Below are 26546 nucleotides of genomic sequence, written 5' to 3' on the forward strand. Positions count from 1 at the left end.
AGACTAGATTTCGGGTAGCACTTTAAATACCCCATTGCGGCACCTCTGTGACTTACTCAAAATTGTTGATAAATACAGTAATGCTGTATGACATCTGTACACAAGGCTACAAGTCGACATTGTGCTGGTGTACAAGAGCAAAAACCTCTGTCATTGTCTAATTACTTCTGCATAAAAATGTGTGTAAGTGCAAATGTCATGCAAAGAAATGGTGGTGCTTCACCCTGCTCTGTAGATTCACTGTCCGGAGCTTCAAGGCTTGGTCCTCCATTGTGCAAATGTTTTGATGCTGTTGATACTTAATCTGCCACAAACGCCACACTGACCTGCAAGAGTAACATAATAACCTGTTCAAATGTCACACTTGACTGTGGATCAACTTTTACATACCGAATATGTGTGCGTCTGTGCTGTTCTCGGGCTGATTGATTTCTTCTTCTTTTTAGCAGACACATCTGGATAAAATTCTCCCACTTGTGCAATACACGACGCATCCGTCGCCTGTCATCTGATAAACCCCAATAGTGCTTAAATTTGAGAAGTTATTTCCTTAAACCTTTTGTGGCAAAAACATACCGAACAATTTAGCCTTATGTATGTTGCTCTTCTTTTCGTCTTGCAGTGAAATAAAAGTTTGCCAACTTTGGAAAGTCAGAAGGAGCAGGTGATACCTTGATGAAAGACACAGTCATTAAGATTTGACAGTCATCATAATTCTGCATAACAATGTCTGATTCGAACTTGTGATGACACTCTGCGCGTAGGGACAGACTCCATTCTTTTCTGGACGCCCACCACTCGTCTCTCCATCCCTGAAATATTCGTCTCTGCAGCATATTGTCATAGTGGCACCTGCACATTAAAATAAAACGAAAATGACTGATGACTGCATCTTGTTTCCATGGATTGAGATATAATTTATTTTAAACAATTACCTCGCAACATAAGGAAGGATCTGACCAAAGGTGTTCTGCATCCATATTTTGAAGAATTTCCTTGCCAAGTGCCTGCAGAGATTGTAGATGTCACACAAAAAATACTTACTATATCCATCCATTTCTACCGCTTATCCCTTTTGGGGTCGCGGGGGTGCTGGAGCCTATCTCAGCTGCATTCGGGCGGAAGGGGGTGTACAACCTGGACAATTCGCCAGCACCATTCTGCAAAACAAAATGCAAACGCAACAGATTTAGCACCTTATTCTTAACTCCTTCAGCCTTCCGCCTTTGTTCCAATTGTATCCAACTGTGCGTGGAATACGTGTACAAGAACATTGAGCTGTGCGCGCTTCGCTTTCTGCACTAAATCTGACCGCGTGCAGCATTTGTCTTTGAAGATCGGCTGGTTTTGTTGAGTTGTTTTCCATTATTACGAAGACGAGACTATTGGTCTAAAATATTGCATGGAAATAACAAAACGCCACGTCGACTTTAGAATTGAGGTGGTGAGTTTTATGCCGTAATTTAGTGTACGAACTATTTTGGATAACTTGACTACCGCGCATTTGTTTTTGTTTTCTTGTCACGTGACGAGAAATGCACGAGCGGATGTGTTTCATTTACGGACCTGTCAGCAGCGATGTTGCTCTCGACTGACTTGGAGAGGGAAGAGAGCCAACGCAGCGACTAAAAGTCCACAAATCAAGCGTACCCCGAAGTAGAACTTAGCTGTCCGAGTATATGCCTTACAACAACTCTAAACTTAGCATACTGTCCCGCGACATTGTCACATCTCATGACGCATTTTTCTCCACTACTCATAAATGTATGTGTACTTTTAAGTAACTCGGAGTTGTGCTGTAGGTTTTGTCAATATTAGGTATCAAACATGTCCGGCTCGTTGGATTTCTACAAAGGCGCGACGGGCACCCCGTTGGCTTTCCGAAGACCTTCTTAAAGAGGCGATCAGAGAAAAAAACACTGCTACGACTCAGGAAAGAGAGAACGTGTAGACAAGTATTTCAGATTACTCAGAGATATTTTTGTCCCATTAAGACCGTATAGTTAGTTAAAGTCACCCTAGTGCTGTTCGTTTCTTCCCATTACTGCAGCAACCCGGCCGGTGTAGGATTTGTGGGTGGGCTTTATCCCATTCCCCAGCTAGTTGGCTAGCTAGCTAGCTAAGGGGCTACATTAGCTAGCTAGCCGACGAACGTCAACTATAGCTCAACCACTTTCCGACGCTGCCGGCATACCGGTGAGTTTTTTAGCACTCGTTATCAATTCGTTATTTATCAGCGCTTTCGGCACTCGTAAATTGTACACCGAACAATATGTAATTGTGTTGTTTAATGTTTGCTGAAACTCCAAATGTAAATATACAACAAGTAAGATGTTGTAGAAGTAGTGTTTTGTAATGTTTAATCCAAATTTGGCTGTTGCAAATTGCTAATTTGCAATTGCTGTTTCCCGTTTCCTTCAAGCTGAAATCAATCAACGTGCTAATTGGATTGTCGGGACTTTCCAGTTCTCGTCGTCCCCAGGTGAATTTTAGCGTGCACAACTTTTCTGGCTTTTTAATGTAGTTTCCCTATCGTATTCATTATTTATAGCCTGCTTTTGACTATACGTTGAACCGTGTATTAGACTTGAAATGCTTTTAAAGGCCTACTGGAATTAGATTTTCTTATTTAAACTGGGATAGCAGGTCCATTCTATGTGTCATACTTGATCATTTTGCGATATTGCCATATTTTTGCTGAAAGGATTTAGGAGAGAACATCCACGATAAAGTTCGCAACTTTCGGTGCTAAGAGAAATGCCCTGCCTCTACCGGAAGTCGCAGACGATGACGTCACACGTGTGGGAGCTCCTCACATATTCGCATTGTTTTTAATGGGAGCCTCCAACAAAAAGTGCTATTCGGACCGAGAAAACAACAATTTCCCCATTAATTTGAGCGACGATGAAAGATTTGTGTTTGAGGATATTGATAGCAACGGACTAGAAAAAAAAAAAAAAGATAAAAAAAAAAAAAGTAACATAAAAAACGCGATTGCATTGGGACGGATTCCGATGTTTTTAGAGACACTTACTAGGATAATTCTGGGAAATCCCTTATCTTTCTATTGTGTTGCTAGTGTTTTAGTGAGTTAAATAGTACCTGGTAGTCGGTTTACGTCTACGGGTGTCTTGACGCCAATGTCTCAGGGGAGTCGACGGCAGCTTTATGGACGGCACAAGCTAAGCTTTTCTCCGGTAAGAAGCAACTTTTTACCACAATTTTTTTACCGAAAACTGCTGGTCGACATTCCGTCGTGGTTCATGTTTGCTTGACCGCGCTCTGATCCATAGTAAAGTTTCACCTCCAGGAATTGTAAACAAGGAATCACCGTGTGTTTTTTTGGCTAAAGGCTAAAGCTTCCCAACTCCATCTTTCTACTGTGACTTCTCCAATTATAATTGAACAAATTGCAAAAGATTCAGCAACACAGATCTCCAAAATATTCTGTAATTATGCCGATAAAGCAGGCGACTTTTAGGTGTGTGTGTGTGTGTGTGTGTGTGTGTGTGTGTGTGTGTGTGTGTGTGTGTGTGTGTGTGTGTGTGTGTGTGTGTGTGTGTGTGTGTGTGTGTGTGTGTGTGTGTGTGTGTGTGTGTGTGTGTGTGGAGAGCGCTCATATTTCCTTAAAACCCGTGACGTCTTGCTAACACGTCATTTTACACAACGTTTTCAAGACGAAACTCCCGGGAAATTTAAAATTGTAATTAAGTAAACTAAAAAGGCCGTATTGGCATGTGTTACAATGTTAATATTTCATCATTGATATATAAACTATCAAACTGCGTGGTGGGTAGTAGTGGGTTTCAGTAGGCCTTTAAATATGACTGGGCGATATAAACGAAAAAGTAGATCTCGATATATTTTTACTTAAACTCGATATTAGTGATGGGTTGATGAGGCGTCATGTATAGTTTTGACACATTGCAAAACTGTATTGATACTGTGTCAATACTTTGTCACTAAATACTGTCATCTGCTGGACATTAAAAATTCCTACAGGTTACCTATGGACGACTCAACTGACACTGATTTTATGACCTAGTATATACAATAATATAAACCAAGTCATTGTATTTCATTTAGGATTATTTCATATCTTCATTTAAATAAAAATATTTTTTTATCTTTTTAGATATAGTCAATAAATAATGCTAACATGTATCATAACATGGAAATCTAAGAGAACGTTGTGAATGAGGATACTTGTGGACTGGGATTTTTTTTTTTTTTTTTTTACATGCGCTCTGAATACCCACTGTTGATTGATTGATTGAAACTTTTATTAGTAGGTTGCACAGTATAGTACATATTCCGTTCAATTGACCACTAAATGGTAACACCCGAATAAGTTTTTCAACTTGTTTAAGTCGTGGTCCAAGTAAATCAATTCATGGCAAAAATATAATGAGTGATCCGTCGAGCTGGATTTGAACCAGCGCCCTACGGAACTCAGCATAAGCAAGTACAGTCCACCACTGTACCAACTGAGCTATTGAAGGAGTTAGCTGTAACTGCTTTTTAATGTAACCACATGGGTGTGTGGGTGGGACAATGCGGTTCAATATAAATACATGTAGCGTTACAGCCCTCCTAACAGACCGAGTAGAAACTTTGAGAGAACAGGATAAAACGACAAGGAAACGAACACAAATACTTTTTTTTCCGATATAAGATCAAAAATATTTCCACACGGCAGAAATCTTTTTTTTGCCTGAGGCTGTTCCATGATCTCCTACGACGATAAATGACAAACAGAAGTGCGGCGATTCTGTTGGCAGCAACAGCATCTTGTTGACAGATGTACTTCCTTATAAACACAGGTTGGCGCGAATACGTCAGTGCGACACAGTTCGCATATCGGTCACGTGACCAAAACAGCTCATGATCTGTCACGTGACTTTTTAAAAGTGGTACGCGCAGGGTTTCGCTCTATGAGCTCGACGCATGCGCCGATACATCGGTGTTGCCAGGCCCATCACTATTCTATATATATCTCTGTATATTTCGGTGAAAGTATACATATAAAGATTCATTTTTGGGTGATATTCAGTGAAATGGAAGTGAATGACAACTGCTGTTAAGTCAGTGGCACTTTTTATTCAGTGGTCAAAATGGGTATTAACAGCACTACTGTATAAGTAGCACAAAATCACAAAAAATAAAATAGAAAAATATATTTTTTCTACGTAAAATAAATAACGTAGCAGTGCAAATAATACAAAATGTGTCAAACTCAGACCAAAAAATACATTTGCAGGCACTTTGTGATTTACCTTCCTGGTTTTGATGACCCATCCTATCTTTTCTTTGATTGGCCTGTCACTAACTAATCGTGACTCATCATAGTAAACAACCAACCAATCATGGATGTTCTTATAGTACACAAACCACGTTAAACCCAGATTCCGATCTAACAAAGGTCTCAACTCATTCTCTTTCTATGCCACATCAATGTGGAATGCACTCCCAACAAGTGTAAAAGTGCATCTCTATATTCCTTCAAAACCGTCTCTAAAACAACACTTCCAGGCAACTTCAACCCTTTACTAATACCCTCCATTCACATCCCATCTCCCCGGATTGTAAATAACCTAATGTAAATAATCAAATGTATTTCTAATGTATATACTGTACTTGTTCTTATGCTATTTGAACTCACTATGTTCTCTGCTTGCTGTACATATCCTACCAAGTAAGACCTACACTGTTTCAATGTCCATTTCTCTGTTGATGCAATTGTTGATGACTGAAGTACTGATATCAACCAAAGCTCCTCATCCCACCCCCCGATTGTAAATAATTCAATGTATATACTATGATGATTAACCTGTGTGATGTCTGTATTATGCTGATAGTATATATTTGTACCATGAATTGATTAATGTGGACCCCGACTTAAACAAGTTGAAAAACTTATTCAGGTGTTACCATTTAGTGGTCAATTGTACAGAATATGTACTGAACTGTGCAATCTACTAATAAAAGTTTCAATTAATCAATCAATGCAAGCACGTCTTGGAAGTGAAGGGGTTTAATAACGCATGCAGGGGGAGCGGGTAGAACAAGTAACAAATAAGCGGCATTTGGTCATTTTAAGTGAAATAAATTATATCAGTATTACGATATCTTCTTAATTCATATCTTAAAAAATACATCGATACATCTTACAAACTTGATACATCGCACAGCCCTACTTCTAACTAAAAGTGTGTCCTCAATTGGGTCATGCAATGGGTGCCCATTAAAATTAAGCTCCTGAAATACACAAACTATTCCCAACAGAGTCATCGTTTGCCTGGAAGCTGTTTGTCTGAACCTGCAATCTGCCATGGACGGTGACGCTTGTGTTGAAGAGAAGATTGGAAGTGGTGATGCTGGGGATCAAGTTACAAAACCAGCAACAGCTCTACATAAATATACCAAGGTGATATAGTGGAATGAAAAAGCAATTGGGAAGTTTTTCATTTTTTAAGCTTTTCTGGATGTAATGTTTCATTCTGATTCCTCTATGTAGGAGGAGCTTCTTTATATAAAAGAGCTACCCATCTCCAATGAAAGGCCAGAATGTCTTTCAGAGAAATATGACAGGTAAGACTTTACATGGTTTCCCCTAATGTATTTGATGTTGTCATGGTGCACCGCCACAATTACCTGCAACACTTAAAAAAAAAATGTTTTACTTGAAAACAAAGCTAACTTGTATAATATATTGTGGCATCCAGAAAAAGACAGTCTGATGCTCTTTTTAGCTTTTATTGCTAGACTTATGATAGAGGGCCAAGTTCAAACAAGTATTTCCTCGTGCAAACATGTCTGTCTCCGTGCAGTTACAGTATGAATCCGTTCTAAAGTGTGGCTGACTGCAACAGCTACCTCACTGATGGAGCCGATCACCTCCTTTATTATTGGGCACTTATGGTCTAGTTTTGCACACGTTATTATTAATTTCATAAATGTGGGAATTGTTTTACTGTTTCTTATTCCAAATTAAATGTGATAAACGCTTATTTAGTGAAACAAAATGAAATGTAAAACTGTCTCAATATCCATAAATTAAAGATGCATCAATAATCGATTTGGAATTGAATTGTTGCTCCTGCATTGTAATCGAATCGGGATGTGCCCAAAGATTCCCAACTCTAATGTCAACCATATGCACTGGGTTGTCTGGATCGGAGGCATGTCCATGATGTGGATGTACTTTAATGTGTCCGGGGACAGCGATCTTCAAATTTTAAGATAACAGCGGCGTCTTGTAGGCATAGGATGGCTCCCAGCAGCGAGAAGCAAGTGTGACGCGTACATTGAACGACAGAAGTAAAGAGACTCTAAACACGAGAACAGTCTACCATAAAACCAGCAATTGATGTCAGATTTATTTTTAATTTTAATAAAGAGTGACTAAAAGGATTGGGGAAATCTTGAGGGGTGAAAAAAAAAAGATTCTCAAAGTACATTGTACAATAAGCAGCAACAATGGGAAAAAATGGAGCTAAATTATATTTAAGAAACAATGTTAATGCTATACATAGATTTGTTTTAAATGTATGTTTATTTTCCTTTCTTTTCTGTAATGTTTCCCTCTTGTATTTATGTTGTGCCATTTTTATTTTAAGACTTTTTGTATTTGTACTGCAACCACAAAATATCCCCAGTAAAGTGAAGTGAATTATATTTATATAGCGCTTTTCTCTAGTGACTCAAAGCGCTTTACATAGTGAAACCCAATATCTAAGTTACATTTAAACCAGTGTGGGTGGCACTGGGAGCAGATGGGTAAAGTGCCTTGCCCAAGGACACAACTGCAGTGACTAGGATGGCGGAAGCGGGAATCGAACCTGCAACCCTCAAGTTGCTGGCACGGCCACTCTACCAACCGAGTCTATCGTAGCCCTGCTTTATTCTCAGAATTTGTAGCAACATTTGTGGGTAAACTGATTTTGCAGTACACATGAATTTTAATTAAACCTGTGTTTTTTATTACTTATCCAGCCACTGTGAGAATAAGGCTTGACATTTTAGTTGGAGACAACTGTAAACCTATTTTAGTTTTTGGCTGCTGAAGCATTAGAATAACTTATTTGGAATTTCATCGTCGAACGATATGATTTGTCTTTTTCCTGGCTGAAATGTGCATTCATGTGAATAGTGTTAATGTGGAAAACCTTTTTTTTTTTTTTTGAGAAATTTAGATAGTGTTCCTGTAATTTCTGTCTGCGGGACTGCTTGTAATAGAAAGTGCCTTTGGATGATCTTGTCTGGCTCGTTAGGTGTGTTTCTCTTCATCACTTTATGGTTTTGAGGTAACATTAGTACTTTGTCACATACTAACAATATCTCTCCACGGTTCATGCTACACCTTCAAGTGGACAAAACTATTAGTCGTTCAAGCGGGGCTGTATAGTACAACAAATTTACTTGCATATTTGACTAAAAATAGATCGTAAGACTAGAAAAATAAAACGATAGCACTCGTGGGAAGAGTTATTTCAACCCTTTCATCTTCATTTTGCTCCTAAAATAAATCCATAAAAGTTGATATAATCAAGTAAGATTTGGCAAGAAGATACATTTTTCGTCAGTATATCATGCTAGTGCTATATCAACCCTCTGCGCTTTTGCTCAGCGTAGACGTTAGCAGTTGTACACTGCAATGCCACTCTTGTGACATGCTAGCTTAGCTACTACTAACATAATTGGCCAGTCACATTTAATGCAGATTCAGTTCCATTCACTGTTGACAAGGTTGATCAGAACACAAGTACTTGGTGAGTTATTTGATTTAATAAATGCAATAGCATAAGTGTAATGAAATTAAGTGGTGTTATCATTTTAGGGTTCAGAGTTTGCAGCTTCTGGTGAGTTTTATTTGGTGAGAGATACGCTCAAATGGCTATTTGTATGCTAAAGGTTGCGACCACGGATTTAGACGTACTGTATGTCAAAGGAGGTTGGAGCCTAAATGCAAACACATTTTTTTTTCACTGGCAAATATGGTCATAATTAAGGAAGAATTGGATTGTGTGAAAACATTGTGGGATGAATTGTACCTGGATGCTACATATAAAAAAACTTGACTACTTGCTGGCAACCAGCAGCATGAGTATTGCTGATGTTGTCAATTAAAGACTGTTGGATTTTTTGGGGAGATTTTGATGAAGAAACACCACCAATAACTGTGCTCAAGTCCATTTTCCCAGACATCACCTTTTATTGTAATCAGTCATGTGGTATTCTCTTGTTTTGGTGCAGTGATGGCGTCTGGGACCCCGAGAAGTGGCGTGCTTCGCTATATCCCACTTCAGGACGCAACTCTCCGATGGACTCTTTTAAAAAGGATTTTTTGGAGGACAGAATTCCACTGAAACGAAGAATCCCAGGTAAAGGACTGTCAAACCTGCAGAGCAAGAATAGATTTCATAAACTTCAATACAGTAGAGCTGAACAATTTAACAACATTTTGATTTTGATTATGGCTTCTCATGATCATGAAAATATAATCTAAAAAGCGATTAATGGACCTTCCGAAGCTTTTGACTGTGAAACAGATGAGCGAATGAATAAGGCAAGTTTGGGATCTCACTGTGGTTGAAACTAATTTGACACAGCGCCAGTATGCCTAATCAATCATCCCTGGACAAGTCGCCACCTCATCGCAGGGCTAACACAGATAGACAAGACAACATTCAGACTCACATTCACTCACTCAAGCGCCCCATCCTGAACTAAACAATGGAGAGACTGTCACTTAAAACAGCGACTAAACTAAAAAGCTAAAGCTAGCAAGCACAATCCATACACCCACAACACATCTCATCTGCTTGTTGTTGTGAACAACGTCGATGTAAGATCAATTTACAAACAGCAGTCACAACTTGAGGTGTGCACTTTTTTTTTTTTTTTTACCGCCCCGATTTCCTCCTTCCTAGTCAAGCTGAGAACAGCATAGCACATTTCCTTCCCTATAATAGTGCGGTACCCCATTTCTGTTCTAACTGCGCTTACAAAATAAAGGTTTTGAAAAAGTATCTTACACAAGCATAACTGGCTCAAAGCTCTTATTCATGAATTTACATAATCATGCTTTGATATATTGCACCAATAAATGTAAGGATTTTTGCATTTAAAGGTACTGTTTGTAACTTCCCCACAGTAACCTTGTTCAAAACATATTAGCGTTTTAACAGAATACATTTGTTTGACAATTGTCTATTTTTCACAACTGCAAAATTTACGTAATCATTTTTACTGGCCCAAATAAAATTATTGGACTTTACGGCTGTCGCTCACCCGGCCTCAACACGTAAGTGCAGAGGGCGCCTGCGCACATACAAAAGCAGTCACATACAAAAATCGCGTGCACGCACGTACGTAAATGCATCATTACGTACGTACGCAAGCACGCACGTACGTAAATGCATCATTACGTACGTACGCACGCACGTACGTATTTACGTAAATGCATCATTACCAGTAACTCTCAAACATTTTATTTTGTTGAATTTTATTTGACCCAAAAACACATTTTATGGTGGTAAAATGTAAAAATGGCATTAAAAACAAAACCAAACACAAAATTTTAATATTTTTCTATTGCTATTGTAATTAAAATTTTATTGTTACTATTATTTTACTTGTTGGGGTTTATGCATAACAAATGTATATTAGTTTTTTTTAACTATATTTCCAGTTGAGTTTTGGTGGTACAATAAATACCCAAATACACAAATTATCGAGTTATTAATCAATCAAAAAAATCTTGATTATTTTTGCCATATTAGTCGATCCCTACAATACACCCTATCCCCAAATAGGCAGCAGCTCTACTAGCTTAAAAAACTTGAATTCATTTTACCAGTGTGTACTCATTGCCAACTGGCAAATGGTGGAAATTCCTTAAAGGTGCTGTTTGCAACTTCCTCAGAGTAATACTTCTCAAATTAAAACGTAACAATAAAACCATTAGCTAGCTTATGTTACCATTAGTGGTTTAACAGAACACAGTTGTTTGACAATTATCATTATGTACGAGAAGCTGTAAGAAGGTGGGATATATGTAAAATACGTTGGAAAATTGGCACCCTCCAGGCGTCTGTGTACATTCTGCAAACAGCCCCTTTTAATTTACCTATGCAACTGGTTTTAAGGTTGCTATTAGATCAAGAAAGTTGGAAAATTCTGTTTATATAACATTCTATTGTTTTTTTGGGGGTATTTTTTTAATGCTAATACAATGCTGTGCTTCCACTCAACACTACTTTTAATTTCCATACAACATTTCTATCGACCAGTCAGACTGGGTTGAACTTAGGTGAAGAATCTGAAAGTTATTTAGCTTTTAAGTTACATTTTTTTTTCTTTTTCTTTTGTAAAATATTAGCTGAAATGAAACCAGTTTGCTGTGTTTTTCTTAAGATCCATGTGAGAGGCTAAAGGAGGATGACTTGGATGTCGTATTGAGCCCACAGCGTCGCAGCTTTGGGGGCGGCTGCCAAGGCAATGCTGCACCTGCTGTCCACGCCTCCCGATCAATCAGCCCTTTTGAAAACAAGGAGAATGAGAGTCTCCGTTTGGGAGGTACCCGCAGAATTGGAAGCGGCCGCATCATTGCTGCCCGAGCCTTTGAGCGAGAAGCCCGTCTCGAGGAAAAGAGGGAACGGGAGCGAGACTTCAAGGATAAAAGATTCAGGGTTGGTTGGCATTGCTTTTATTGTAAATCAGTTTTGCATGACATCATGGTTAAGCATATAATTGCCACTTCAGTGTAAAAAAGCTTGTGCACATCAGGTATCTTACGACAGTTTATGACGATAATGCTAAAGTAAAAACAGGATACATTTGCCCTTCACCTTCATGTTAAGGTAAACTGCTTCCTTTGTGCTTGAACATTTCTTTCCATGAGGTATTATAATATCTTGCATTAGTAACTTGATTACTCCATGTCAACTATCATAAATCATGTTGATCAAAGCAATGTTTATTCCTTGGTTTTCTTTTTATTTCAGAGAGACAGAGACTTTGGAGACAAACGCGTGTTTAGTGAAAGGAGAAGGAATGACTCATATGCTGAGGAGGAACCAGAGTGGTTCTCTGCTGGTCCTACAAGTCAGTCTGAGACCATCGAGCTCATTGGATTTGATGATAAATTACTGGAAGATGACAGACGCTGCAAGTCAAGGCGCTCAAGAAAGAGGACAGAGTCTGTGAAGGAGGGCAAGTTAAAAACAATTTCAAAAAATTGAAATTTCTTGTGACTGGACTTGTAGGTGTTGCTTATTATTCATCTTTTATTTTTGTGCTTCAGTGGTGTGCAATGGACTTCCAGAAGAGCAAGAAGTGAATCTGCGCGCTACAGCTGATCAGGAGGTTCCTCACCCAGATGTGCTGACAGAGCAGTCAACTGGAGACTTTGACTTCAATGAATTTTTTAATCTGGAGAAGACCATGCCTGGATTGGCATCTGTAAGTACTGGGGTGCACTCAGGGGTTGTGAGAATGAGAAGATTAGCATCTATTTTACTCTAAACGAGATAGTTTTCTTTGAATTAAACATCCTGATTTCCTCTTAGGCTCTAAGTGTATATTTGCTGTGCTACAAAATATCACTACAATATGCTGTTACTGCAATTCGATCACAACTCAGTGGTTGACTGACAGGTTGAAGTTATCTTTATTTCACATTTAAAGTAATGTGTATGCATATGTGTATATTGTGGTTTGCATGTTTGAGATAAAAACTAATTGCAATTTTTATTTCAAATCGGGGTTCAATTTGTGATTTTTGTATTTTATACGTAAAAAAAATTGCAAAGATAAGTAAAGGAAGTCATGTTACTTTTACAGGTTATCCGTGAGGTCTTAGTCTTAAATCCAACAATTTCAATTTAAGGCCTTAAAATGTCTAAAATCCTCCTAAAATTTCACTAGGTTTTAAATGGGATTTTATAAGGTCTTAAGATCTATTTACGTTACTTTTATTTTAAACATGCATGAACTTCAGTCTTGTTTTGAAATGTTTTCGATTTTTGAGGATGCAATAACATAACTACGAAACTGAACTAAAGTATGCTGCTGCCTGTGCTGTCCGGTCAGAATTTATCGCGCACCATCAGCTAGTGTGCTTTGCGCACACAGAAGTGTGTCGATAAAGCTTAGCATAACAGTGGAGAAAGCTTAATGAAAACCTACCGCAAAGCTAAATTGCTTGTAGAAGATGGGTAAGTGCAAGTTCCAATGATTTATGGACCCAGAATAATCAATTTAATGCATGGTTGAAGCCAGTGGATATTAACGTATAAGTCATGGGTGTCAAACTCTGGCCCGCGGGCCAAATTTGGCCATGTAATTTCATTTGGCCCTTCAGGCAATATCAAATTAACATTAGAGCTGGCCTGCCGTCATTATACAGCTGCAGTGCCGCTGAAATACCGCTAATACTCGCTAACCCTCCCGATTTATCCCTGGAGACTCCCGAAGTTCAGTACCCCTCCCAAAAATCTCCCGGGGCAACCATTCTCTAGAATTTTCCCGATTTCCACCCGTACAACAATATTGGGGGCGTGCCTTAAAGGCTCCGCCTTTAGCGTTCTCTACAACCTGTCTTCACATTCACTTTTCCTCCATACAGTGTGCCGGCCAAGTCACGTAATATATGCGGCTTGTTCACACACAAATGAATGCAAACCATACTTGATCAACAGCCATACAGGTCTCACTGAGAGTGGCTGTATAAACAACTTTAGCACTGTTACAAATATGCGCCACACTGTGACCCAACACCAAACAAGAATGTCAAACACATTTCGGGAGAACATCAGCACCGTAACACAACATAAACACAACAGAACAAATACTCAGACACCCTTGCAGCACTAACCCTTCTGAGAACCTACAATATACACTCTCCACCACCTCATTTTATTTTCAGATTTATTAGCCTGTGGAAAAAGTTAATGTTGATATACTTCAGAAGGCTGCAAATAGAAAAGAGGCATTCATTTTTTTATTTGAATTGTATTTAATATACCATTTGATGTTTTTTTGTTTGTTTTTTGAAAGTTGATTTTGGGCCTTCTGCCCTATTGTAGCTGTGATAGGCACCAGTGCCCCCCGTGACCCCAAAGGGAATAAGCGGTAGAAAATGGATGGATTTTGCACTATTAAGTTATTCAAGCGTTGCTTGTTCCATATTCGGTGTTAAAGCAAATCATTGTAGCAAACTGAGCAATATTTTACGTTTTATTCATGCACTTGCTCTTGCTAATACAAGGCTTGAATGTTTGATTCATTTATTTTATTTTCAAATTTATTATTAGCCTGTGGAAAAAATTTATTTTGATATTTACCTCAGAAGACTGCAAATAGAAAAGAGGCATTCAATTTTTATTTACATTTTATTTGATATGCCATTGATAGGTTTTAATTATTTGAAACTCGATTTTGCATGTCACTAAAGTTATATAAGCCTTTCTTGTTCAATATTCAATGCAAAACTTGTTCGGGTCCCTATTAAAAGTTTCATTTGTTCAACCTTGGCCCGTGTATTTGTTCAGTTTTGAATTTTGGCCCACTCTGTATTTGAGTTTGACTCCCCTGGTATAAGGTGTTTAGGACTTGTTTGTAAACGTGGCGATAAAAGTGAATGGTACGATGTATAAGTCCAAAATCGGTGTCGAAAGATGCTGGAACATCACAAACTCTTGCACAACTATACAAAGATCAACTTCACCCCCGAAAGGAGTGTTATGAGCGTAAAGTGGCGCCAATTGCCGAAGGAGATCAACATGAAATGTTACTAGTGAAATCATATTATTGCATACATTACGCACTTACTTTATGGGTTGAGGAAAGCAAAGGTGATCCGTGAATGTCATCTTGTCATGCTTAAATATAAACTAGTCCTCGTTTGTTAGCGATGTGTTTTCAATAAAGTCACAAACTGGTAAAAATGTATTCATACACACGAGATAAAACATGATCTGAGCAAATTTGAATGTTGTTCACTTCCAAATTCTGTTGGGGGCTTGCAAGCCACAATCGCTTTCTTTCTTTGGAGACTATTGCTCTGTCGGCACTGTTTTTCACAGATTCGCGCATATGCAGTAGTTTTACTGTAGATGTTTTTTTCTGTTTGTTCAATTCTGACAAACAAAAACTACACAAGTTAAGTGTTAGGCTTCAGCAGAGATGATTTGATATGGAGCACACTGCAACTTTTGCAAGAGAACAGTTCTATTGCAAATCTGGAAAAAAAAGCTGGTATATTTAATTTACAATTGCGATAAGCGGCTTTTGATGGATTTGGTTGGTTTAACCATTTTGTTAGTGAATGAGCAGTGAATGAATAAATTTGAGTTTATACATTTAAAAAATACATGGAAAACATCCTTTTGCGCTTGCATCCTTTGGTGTGCTATTGCTTGCCTTATTTTCCTCCACTTTTTCTGCCTTCTGTCTTTTAGATGATCGAGGATGTTTTAGGGGAAGGACCTGTATCAGCAAGCCGCTTTAGTCAATGGTTCTCCAGTAACTTGAGCCCTTCGGGCAGCCACTCAAGCAGTCTGAGGTCCACCCCACATGAGGAGCTGGAAAAACTAGCAGGTAAGATTTTTTTATGTTTCTGTGCGGAGGAAAATTCAAGTTTCCATCTCAATCTCGCAAATCTCTCCGCTAAAGGACTAGAAGGCCTTGGGACATCCTCAGGTCAAGGTCCCGCTTCATACTTCACACCCATTCAATCAGAGGGCAAAGAGAAGGTGGACATACTGGAACTGCTGCACAAGGCCAAAATAGACCTAAAGCCTCTTCTCTCCACCCTTTCTGTCAACAAAGCTCGTCTACGGGAAAGCAGTGAGTGTTATGTAAAAAATGCTGTTTACGCGGAATACAATATGATGCATTTTATTCATCTTCCATAACCTTGCAACCTCCGGAAACCTTTGTTTAAGATAAATTAACTGCTGAGATGTTAGCGATATGACCTAACATCCAGGGGTTCATCACGTTTTATCATCTCAACCATAGCTCACTCTGGAGCAGTGCTGTCTCTGGAGGAGGTGGAGGGGGAGATGAAGGGCCTGAAACTAGGCTCACAACCAAATGTGCAAAAGGTAGCCCAACCAAAAAGAGGAAATGGGACACCCTTCATGGCCGAGCATTTAGAGGAGGCTTTGACTGGTGGCCCCAGTGTCCGGCCACGCCGGCGTGACACAGACATGTCCGCTTTTAATAAACTGGTCAGCAGCATGAAGGCAAGTGGAACTCTACCAACTCATCCAAAATCCAGCTCAAGCAATGTAAGTATCATTTAAATAAATGTACAGTAGTACCTCAACTTATGAGCTAAATTGGTTAGGTGACAGAGCTCTTGACTCAAAACAATTGAACATACTTTTTTTTTTTTTTTTTTTGCCCTCAAGTGATGCAAATCAAACATTTTTTGCCAGTCCAAACGCTCCAAAGTGCTTCAAATATGATATTTTTGCATGAGATTCAATCCACATCAGGACTAGTTCGGAATATAACCAATCATAGCTCTTCAACGGTGTTCAATTTAACAGGGGTGGAGGTTACTTATGAAGGACAGCCAATCAGATGCTTTTTCTTGCAAGATGAGGTCACTGCCAAAAACAAGACCAATTTGTGTGCATGTCCTAAGGATAGTCCAGTAATTTATACACAGATAAGATGTGTCAATATCAAAATATTACTTTGAATCTCTTTTTGGCATACATCAAAACACTAATATTTGTATGTGCATGAGTGAGGAACAGTTAATATTTTACGTAGCTTTTAAACAACAGAGGTTTTAGCACCTCAACTTTGGATCAACAGTCCTTTTATAATTTCATTAGTACCATAGAAATTGCCAGCTCTTTAATTATTTTCAGACACGATAAAGGCTTAAATAATTTCAAATACGTATCATTACAGTAACCAGAAATGTGTTTGTCTTGCATTTAGTAATTAGTTGTGGACAAAGACCAAGCAGGGCAACTTAAAAAAGCGTGTGCACTCACGCGGCAGAAATCAGTTTTCAGGAGGGGCCCCCCTGAAAAATGTAATGCTCCTCCTTAAATGTTGTTTTGCACCTGGGTCAGTAATACACAAATAATAGTCTACATGTAATATGTGACTATATATTTTGATTCAAGGCAGCACGGTGTGACATTGCTTTGCTCAGTGCTCATGCCTCACAATGACCTGTGTTCGATTCCCGGGGTCGGGGTGTTTGTGTAGTTTGCATGTTCTCCCTCTGACTGTTGGGTTCTCTCTGGGTATTCTGACTTCCTCTCACCTCCAAAGACATGCACCTAGGGATTAGTTGATTGGCAACAACAAATTGGCTCAAGTGTGTGAATGTCTGTGTTGGACCTACGATGAGGTAGGGACTTGTCCAGAGTGTATCTTGCCTTCCACCCGAGTGCCGCTTGAATAAGCTACCCCCCTTGACCCTGCAAGGGACAAGCGGGAGAAAATGAATGGATATTTTGATTCCAAAGAAATACCGATTGTTGAAGGACCGAAACTGATGCTATGGCGTATTTGCTTTCATGTTACGTACAGTGCGTAAGTTGAAAAATAAAGCTAACATAAATCCACACTCATGTCCGTCCCTACTCTATTTAAAAGCCATAAAAAAGATTACAACTCTCCCAAATATATTGCACTATAAATCAATGGAGTCTGAAGATTATATTTTACTTTGCAAACAGTCTGCTGGAAAAAATAGTTTTTCGAAAAAATTCAATTTTGGCCACATTGGCCTCCAGTGTAAATGTAGTCCAGTGCATCCGGAAAGTAATCCCAACGCTTCACTTTTTTCACATTGTATGTTACAGCCAAAATGGAATAAATTGATTTGTCCTCAAAATCATAGACAATACCTCATTTTGACAATGTGAAAAGTTTTTTGTTATTCAATTTTACAAATGTATTAAATCATAAAAATCCCTTTTTAAATAAGTATTCACAGCCTTTGCTCAATACTTTGTTGAGCAAGTAGTTACAGCCTCAAGTATTTTTGAATACGCCTTAAGCTTGGCACGCCTATGTTTGGGCAGTTTTGCCCATTCCTCTTTGCAGCACCTCTCAAGCTCCATTAGGATGGATGGGAAGCATTGGTTTTCTTCCAGGATGTATGGATGTTATTGCTGCCGAAGGTAAATCCATTAGGTATTGAGCAAAGGCTGTGGATACTTATGTACATGAGATTTTTTAATTTTTAGTTTTTAATACATTTGTAAAACTTAAACACTTTTCACATTGTCATTATGGAGTATTGTCTCTAGAATTTTGAGGACAAAAATTACTATTCCATTTTGAAATAAGGCTGTAACACACAAAATGTGGAAAAAGTGAAGCGCTGTGAATACTTTCTGGATGCACTGTACAACAATCCAATTTCTATACCGCTTGTCCTCATTAGGATCGTGGGGTTGCTGAAACCTATCCCAGCTAACTTTGGGCCAGAAGCAGGGTACACCCTAGACTGTCAGCATGTATTTTAAAAATAAACTAACACTTTTAGATTAGACATTGTATGAATGTAGTATGGACAACAACAGTAGTTTTATGAAGTTATGTCATAATATACAGCATTTTTGTTCGAGGAGTGTACTTTTACAGTATCCTTTTAGCTGCTTCTCCGTTAAATACACTATCAGCAGCTTCTCCATACTTTCATGGATAAATGTCTGTTTGGATATTATTTTAACGTCATTTGCTGGCATTATCTACTCATTCTGCTTCAGTACGATGCAGACTAGCAGTGCTATGCTCAAACTGCTTCACCAAGTTGGCTACACACCCAGTCATGTTTTTGTTTTTGTTTTTTTAATTAAATAAATCACACCCACTGTCTTCCTTGCAAGGTTGGCAAATAGTTATATCCATCTCTAGCTATAAGCTAATGCTAGCAAGTAAGACCAAATATTTTAAGAGATTAACTGTAACATTCCCTATGCTGACTATTGGCAGGGATGCTTGTCATTCAAATGTCTGCTTGCAACTAAAAGCATAACAATTAGCTGAGAGACAGCTCTCATCTGAAAAAACACTAAGTTGAGGTACCAATGCTACTGGTTATGTTTCAGTGTTAATGTGTTCCCCCACTGTGACGACAGAACATGAATAACAGTTTTAGTAACAATTCAATAAGAAAATGTTAAGCAAAAATGTTTAGTCTTGCTTGTTATTGCAGCCACCTTCAGACCAGTCAGTGGTGTCCCGAACTGAAGCTAAGATGCCTCCACAGCAGCCAAAAAACATATTCCAGGTATTCCAAGTCAGAATGTTTAACATCAACTGGTTGCACTTTAAATATCTCAAACATGACTGTGTGGTTTTGGGTGTAGTATTTACCTGAAAATGTTTTTTATTGTAGGAGCTCCTTGGAGGGCCGGCTCGAAGTCGTTCACCAACACTACTTGGCAACCTTTTGGGCAATTCTGAAGTTCCAGCGGCTCCAAACACTCTACATGGCCTGCTGCACAAGCCTCCATCCCCACCACTCTTTCCACAGCGAGCACTCTCACCTGACTACTTCAACAGTCGGTTACAGCATTCAGCAGGTAATCTTCGAATAAATGGTTAAATTAATGTGGATGCACAATTGTTTTCAAGCAGATACCGATGACTTCCTGCTTTTATTGACCAATGCTGATTGTATATATATAGATCTAACTGTAATTTATGCACACCTGTAGGTGATAGACACAAAGTTGGATTTGACAAACTGTACCTGTTTTGTCCTGATAAAAGCCAGACCCTACACTAATGGTAAAGGGCTGGTAATGCAGCATCATCTTTTCCACTTTACAAACGCCATAGCTTGCTAGTGCTGAGCTATATTAAGATTCATAGCGTATTGCGACAGGAAAATGTCCATTACAATTTTCGCGTATTTTTTCCGTAATTTTTAACTGCAGCACACTGCTACTTTACGTAACCTGAAAGAACGCCACAGATACAGCCAAACCAACCAATCAAGAGGAAATGGTGCCGTAAGGAGGAGAAGAGAAATTCCTTTATTTGAATTGAAAAAAATATATACACCAGCCAAAACCGTACAACATGCTGCCAACAAGTCATTGTTGGTGACTTAAATATGTCTTATCTCTTCTGTCACTTGAAGACACTGCATTAAGAACAGTACAGAGAAATGAAACAAAGTCCTAACGTTACCTCAAAACCTTGAAGCGATTAAAAGAAACACAACAAACAAGTATGTTAAGCAAAATTATTTATTTATGTGGTACAGAATTATAAGTAACACAAAAGTTAAGCTATATTTTTAAATGGCTTAGCATATAGTATACTGATGTACATTAAACATGCTAAAACCTATTCAAAGTTGCCCCCGCATTCTCATTTTTCCGTAGCCGGCTCTCAAGGGGAAAAGTTTAGACACCCCTGTCCTAAGTTGTCTGGCCCTTTTGTGAACGACAAGTTTTTTTAAGTTGATTGTTCTGTTTAGCATTGTCGTTATGTTTAAAACAAGCAGAATCACTAGAATTTTTTTTCTTTCCTATTGGTACCCCAAGGCTTATCTGTTGGTCCTCAGCCCATGACTCCTGAACAATTTGCTGATGTACACCGGTCTGTCAGCCCTGTATCTGCAGCTCAGCAGCAGGTAGCATGACTCTTACTCTTGGTGGAGGAATTAATTAAAAGAACAGTCTGTTTAGATCAGGAACTTGATAGTTTATCAACTTACAGGTTGTAGTATCCACAAACCTACCTACCTGAACAATCACCTTTCAGTAATTTCATGTTTTAATTTTTACCAGATGAGGGCGCTCTCCATGCCAGTGAATCATGCAGATCTGGAGGCGCTAGCATTTCAACAAGATCTTGCACTACATGCACACCACCAATACCAGTCTGGCTACAACAGGCTGCCACAGGACCCATGTTTTCGAAATCGGTGAGATATGTTTTTGCTTTAAAAATATCTTTAGACAATTTACAGTGCCGTCAACAAGTGTTTGCCCCCTTCTCAAATTATTTTTTTTCCAGAATATATTCCCCGCTTAATTGTTTGAGACCTTCGAACGCATTTAAGTGTTAGACAAATATCTATCCACCCATCCATTTACCATAGTAAATATAAAATGCAGTTTTTTTGTTTAATTTTTTGGGGAAAAAAGCTATACGTGAAAAAGTAATTTCTCCTTTGTTAAATATTTTTTTAAGGTTTTTGGAAACCTGAGTTGAATTTGACTACACCCAAACCTGATTACATCAAAACCTGTGCAATCAAGGAATAACTTCAATATAATCTGTTTGACCAAATTAAGACAGCCCAAAATTCTCAAAAAGCTGAAACAAAATTGCAAGATCTATAGAAATTAAAGAACAGATGAGAAATAAAGTTGCTGACATACATCAGTCTGGAAAGGATTACAAAGCCATTTCTAAAGCTTTAAGGCTCCAGCGAATAAATATCCACAAATGGAGAAAACAACGTTCCTACATGAGGGAGGCCTACAAAAAGTACCACAAAAGCACAGTGACAACAATGGCATTACTACTGGATTATTTCAAGTGCGGGACAAAGCAATGGAAGTCAATATTTAATTTATGAAGCACATTTGAACACCACAGTTCAAGCTGCCCCCAAGTGCTGCACAAGATAAGTTAAAATAACAAAGATCAAAATTTATTTTAAAAAGGACAGGTTTGAAAACAAAGAAATAGAAAAGCTACACAAAGCAAAATATTTAAGACTGCAGTAAAAACTTTTTTAAAAATCAGTCCATAAAAATTTCAAGTCTTCATTTAAAAGACTCCACAGCTGTAGCCGTTTTAATTTGCAAGGGGAGAGAGTTCTATAGTTTAAGGCCTGCAAATACAGGTACAGCAATTCTGATAAATATGGAGAAGCTAACGCATCTAAACATTTAAAAACAAACAATAAAATCTTAATGGATCCTAAAACAACAGGTAAGTAGTGGAGTTGAAGCAAGCAGCAGCATTTTGGGACAGTTGTAGTCTAACTAAAGGCCTGGTCAACGCCAATTTCAGTAATGTAAGCGTGGAGGAAATGAGCACATGCAGGACCGTTTTAGTACTGGATTCTTGAAAAGGTATAGCTTCACCAAGAATTCTGAGCTGGAAAAAGCTAGTGGTGACCACTGAGCTGATTGTCAAATTTAGACAAGCTATCAGTAGAAGCACCAAGGTTTTGACATAGGGATGACAATAGGCTGATAAAGGGCCTAGAGCTGGGGTGGGCAAACTTTTTGTTTCAGGGGCCACATTGGCTTTTGAAATTTGATACACGGGCCAGGCAAGCACATGATTCATTTCAAAGCCTATCTTGGAACTAAGAGTATACTTCTCAAACATGGGCTATTGTAATCATAATACATCTATTTTCAACAATATATCAAAGAAATATACAAATGGTATTATAGGGTTATTACTTACAATCTCTTGAAGTGGGAGCAGGGTTGTTGATCACCCAATGTTGCCAGTGCGTCAAAGTGTAGAATCAGTTTTGTTGTGACGATTCTCAAAACTGATCTTTGCTCAATTATGTTTTAATGTTTGCCCACCCCTGACCTAGCGCACGATTTCCCCGAAAGTCACAATTTCAGTTGTCTTTTCACCAAGGTTACTATAGTTAAGGAAAATTAACAAGAGGACATAAACTAGAATTGATACAAAGAAAATGTATACTGTTTTTAAATCTACAATCTACTGTAGTAACCGGCAAAGGAACATCATTTTTAATTGTATTCTTGTATGTAATGTGCTTTTGGTATCAGTCCACAGCGACTTAACCGCTCACCTGGCCCAGGTGCTCAGTCCGCAGGAAGAAGTTCACCTGGCAATGCTGTCACCAGTATGGTAAGCAACTTTTTTGCCCCCCCCCCGCCACACACACACTTTTTTTTTTTGTCCCCTAAATACAAAATGGTGAAATTTTCTTATTTTTGTTAGTTGTCTCCATCATTTACACCCACATCAGTGATTCGCAAAATGTATGCGACGAAAGAGAAAAGCAAAGATGATACTTCAGGTCGATCGGAGATCAAAGAGGAGGCAGCAGCACAAGATGGTATAGAACCTTTTGTTGGCCTTTAGAGGTTCATATTTGAATGTCTGAATGTAGAAGTTTTTAAACATTTCATGACAGAAAACTCTACTAATCTCCACCTGGATGCAGTGGAAGGAAATAATGCCCATTCTGGTGGAATGAAGTCCACCTCTCAGAGCTTGGCAAGCAAGGACCAGGAGCGACTCCGACCTCTTTCTGCTGGACATCATACAGCTACCACGACACTTCCAGGACCACCCTCCACTTTCCCTCGTCCTATTTACCCAGTACCACTACTATCCCATGTACCAATGGTGCGCCCTCCTCCCCAGCTCCACCCCAACGTGGTTCAACAAATGCTTGCACAGGGAATTCAACCGCAGCAGCTAGCACCTACACTTGTCCAAGGTAATGCCAAGCAATCATTTGGTCCTTAAAATGGTAATCTAAACTTTGCTACAACTTTTTCTTTCCCCGTATTTGCAGGTATATATCCACATGACCTTGCACAACTTCAAGGCTTGCCCCCTACAATACTTGGCCAACCGATGTACTCTCTCAGCGCAACAGGAGGGCACCCGCTTCTACCTCCCATAGCAAATAGTCAGATGCAGCTGGCAGTAATGCAGCAGCAACTTCAGCAGCAGAGACAGAGTGAGCAAAATCTAATATTGGTCAAGTGTCATCTGGATGAGGTTTATTCTAAAAATCAGTGATGAGGTTCATACCTGGTTAGGCACTATTATTTTTTTTTATTGTGATTTGTTTCTGCTCTAATCATTAATGCAGGTTAGGAGTATCAAATAATACAAAATTTCAAATACCGAATTCAATTTATTTTATTTTTATAAAACTATTCTTATTTATTTTTCTAAAGTTGGTGCTTATATTTCATTAAAAAAAGCTCTGTTGCATCGTTAAAGTTATTTACTTTTGTTAGTCACTCAGCCGCTATTTTGTTATACTTTCCTGGCCTTTGTAGCTGTGCCTTGCTGCTAAAATTTGGCAGCTACAAGCACATGCCAGCTCACATAGGCCCCCGCCTCTTGGCGGTGAGGAAAGGAAACTGCATGCTTTCTTGCGACATTGATCTGCAACTCTGTTTCCAATAACTGCCTGTCCTGTCACTGATGCACATGTATATGCTAGTCATCTTACTAAACTTGATAGTAGTACATTTCCACTGGTGCTGCATTGTCTTGAGTGTAAGGGATTGTCTTTGTTATTCTTGTTCATCAGCAATGGATATCATGTGGCATTAAACCTTGGTGGTCTTTTGCAGTGCATCCAATCATCCCGGGCTTACAGTCTCAGAGCCATCGAACAAATGGTCCCCAGCGGCACGGCAGGAGTCCTCCTCCAGGCCTGTCTAAGTGGTTTGGCTCAGATGTGCTGGATCAACAACTACCCTCCATGCCAGCTAAGGTCATAAGTGTAGATGAGTTGGAGTTCCGGCCATAGGAAAATAAACAGAGGTGGACTGCAAAATATTATTTCACCTACCCCCATTTACTCTTCCTGATCAATGCATTTAAAATGTGAACTTTAATTTGAAAGATGTTGCACACACCTGCACTGTCTTTGACTCCAAGCTCTTTAGGATTAACAGATAATGGAAGATGGGCAATGGAGATTTGTTCCTTGAGCTAAGTGACTATTTTGTTGTCCCTCCTTTTTGTATTAGATTCTAGTAGTAAACTTGGGAGTAAGTTATGTAAATTCACAATTGTACAAATGATGGGAACTTATTTTAGTCCCCCTGTATATAGCAATGGTTTCTTTTTCTAGGTATAGAGGAGGTTAAAGTATTGTGCAGTGTAAATTCTGTAAAGACAGTCACTGTGAGCTTGTAGCACTCTTTCTCCTTGACTTTCATTTTCCCCTCAAGAACTGCACTGAGAGTTACTGCAAGTGATGGACGAGGTGATTATGCTGTGTACACTTCCCTTGATCCTGGCTCTGTTCTCTAGATGTGATGAGCTGGATCATTTCGGAACGACTCCGAGACTGCTGGTTGTGCCTTCTGTGTAACTGTTTTGAATTTCCTTTGAAACCTGGTCCTCTCCCATTAACCTGCCACAAGAAGAGGCAGGATCACATTTTTTGGAGGTGTAGGGGACTTGATTTGTTGTGCTATTAAGTTATAAAGCACATATAGACTTAAATAAAATTGTGACTAAATCATTGGTACAAATTAAGTGTTTTTATTGTCTCCTTTTTCTGTCACCTTAATTGGTCTTTAATTGGACAATGTGTATGATGTTACATTAATCAAGAGGACACCAATTATTCCAATGACACCAGATGAACCTCAAATGTAAGTATCATGCTGAACGAGTGAATTCAAGTTGTGGACTATCGGTATATTTAGATTATCATTTGGGAAAGGTCAGTATTTGATGGAAGCTCTCTAATACCCTATCCCACTGATTCTGAAACGTTCAAGTACCACCATAAGGCAGCGGGTTTAACAAGTATTTAATCGTTTTGGCCTCTGAACCATTACAATACATTTGAACAGTAACGCCGTGTTTGAATATAGGGGAGAGGAACTGCTTTAGTCCAATGTTTTTTTTTGGCATACTACTAGATAAGGGGTTGACAAGCCGCGGCTCTTTTATCACTCTGGTGTGGCTCAGCTGCATACTCTCCAACCCCACCATATTTCCGGGAGGCCCCTCGACTGTCGTGTCTGCTTTTATACAATGCTATCTGAGTGCCAGCTGGTCACATTTGGTGTGCGGCTGCTGGAACTACGCTGAAGCGACTGCAGGGCATACTTGTTCAACAGCCATACAGGTTACACTGAGGGTTGTGATATAAACACTTACTAATATGCGCCACACTGAACCCACACCAAACAAGAATGACAAACACATTTCGGGAGAACATCCGCACTTCAACAAAACAGAAGAAATACCCAGAATCCCATGTACACCTAACTCTTCCGGGCTACAATATACCGAACCCCCCCCCCCCTCCCCTCCGTGCGTAGGTTGAAGTGAGCGGGGACTGGTGGTAGCGGGGTGTATAATGTTGCCTGGAAGAGTTCGGGATACATGGGATTCTGGGTATTTGTTGTGTTACAGTGCAGATGTTCTCCCGAAACGTGTTTTTCATTCTTGTTTGGTGTGGTTTCACAGTGTGGCGCATATCAGTAAGAGTGTTAAAGTTGTTTATATCACAACCCTCAGTGTAACCTGTATGGCTGTTGAACAAGTATGCGATGCAGTCACTAATGCACATCTGCAGATACCTTGTACAACATGTGAAATGGCTGTTAAGGGTTTTAAATACAATGTCATCATACTGTGCCCTTATTAATAATGTTACTGTGAAATATAGCGGACTTCTTAGAGAAATGTTGCTCTGGTAACCGGGAGTATACCGTTAAAATTGGAATGATTGGTGAATGTGATGTCAAGCGGTATTAAATAATACCCGCGGGGAGCAGTAATATATTTTCAAATTAAGGTGCGGGCCGCGTGTCTGAGACCCC

At 39.1% G+C, this 26546-nt stretch overlaps 2 protein-coding genes across 11 annotated transcripts in view; one reads left to right on the forward strand and one right to left on the reverse strand.

Annotated features, from left to right (window-relative positions):
• Positions 1 to 2027, reverse strand: part of sfi1 (SFI1 centrin binding protein) — a 48474-nt gene extending 46447 nt beyond the window's left edge. For 2 of the 9 annotated variants that reach the window (XM_061874380.1, XM_061874379.1), the window contains exons 1-6: positions 1197 to 2025; positions 936 to 1007; positions 742 to 852; positions 577 to 671; positions 391 to 508; positions 224 to 326 (exon numbers count right to left, since the gene is read on the reverse strand). In XM_061874380.1, the coding sequence (XP_061730364.1) occupies positions 224 to 326; positions 391 to 508; positions 577 to 671; positions 742 to 852; positions 936 to 1007; positions 1197 to 1366 (669 nt within the window). In that variant the 5' untranslated portion in view covers positions 1367 to 2025. Of the gene's footprint in view, positions 1 to 223; positions 327 to 390; positions 509 to 576; positions 672 to 741; positions 853 to 935; positions 1008 to 1137; positions 1161 to 1196 lie in introns of all 9 variants that reach the window. The other 7 variants (XM_061874381.1, XM_061874383.1, XM_061874386.1 and 4 more) reach the window with 5 other exon arrangements.
• eif4enif1 (eukaryotic translation initiation factor 4E nuclear import factor 1) lies at positions 1792 to 25241 on the forward strand. Of its 2 annotated transcripts, none has more exons than XM_061874389.1 (19): positions 1792 to 2196; positions 6286 to 6427; positions 6518 to 6591; positions 9256 to 9383; positions 11419 to 11693; positions 12009 to 12216; positions 12308 to 12465; positions 15465 to 15603; positions 15679 to 15852; positions 16027 to 16298; positions 19205 to 19279; positions 19388 to 19574; positions 20547 to 20635; positions 20793 to 20929; positions 22776 to 22857; positions 22951 to 23068; positions 23177 to 23455; positions 23534 to 23701; positions 24330 to 25241. In XM_061874389.1, the coding sequence occupies exons 2-19, from the start codon at positions 6332 to 6334 to the stop codon at positions 24506 to 24508; spliced, it is 2838 nt and encodes a 945-aa protein (XP_061730373.1). In that variant the 5' UTR covers positions 1792 to 2196; positions 6286 to 6331; the 3' UTR covers positions 24509 to 25241. The 2 variants fall into 2 exon arrangements, with proteins under 2 accessions (XP_061730373.1, XP_061730372.1); XM_061874388.1 differs by having other exon boundaries at positions 1796 to 2196; positions 23147 to 23455.
• Positions 25242 to 26546: the final 1305 nt, after the last annotated feature.

This window comes from Nerophis ophidion, linkage group LG16 (genome assembly GCF_033978795.1).
Source record: "Nerophis ophidion isolate RoL-2023_Sa linkage group LG16, RoL_Noph_v1.0, whole genome shotgun sequence".
Taxonomy (NCBI): Eukaryota; Metazoa; Chordata; class Actinopteri; order Syngnathiformes; family Syngnathidae; genus Nerophis; species Nerophis ophidion.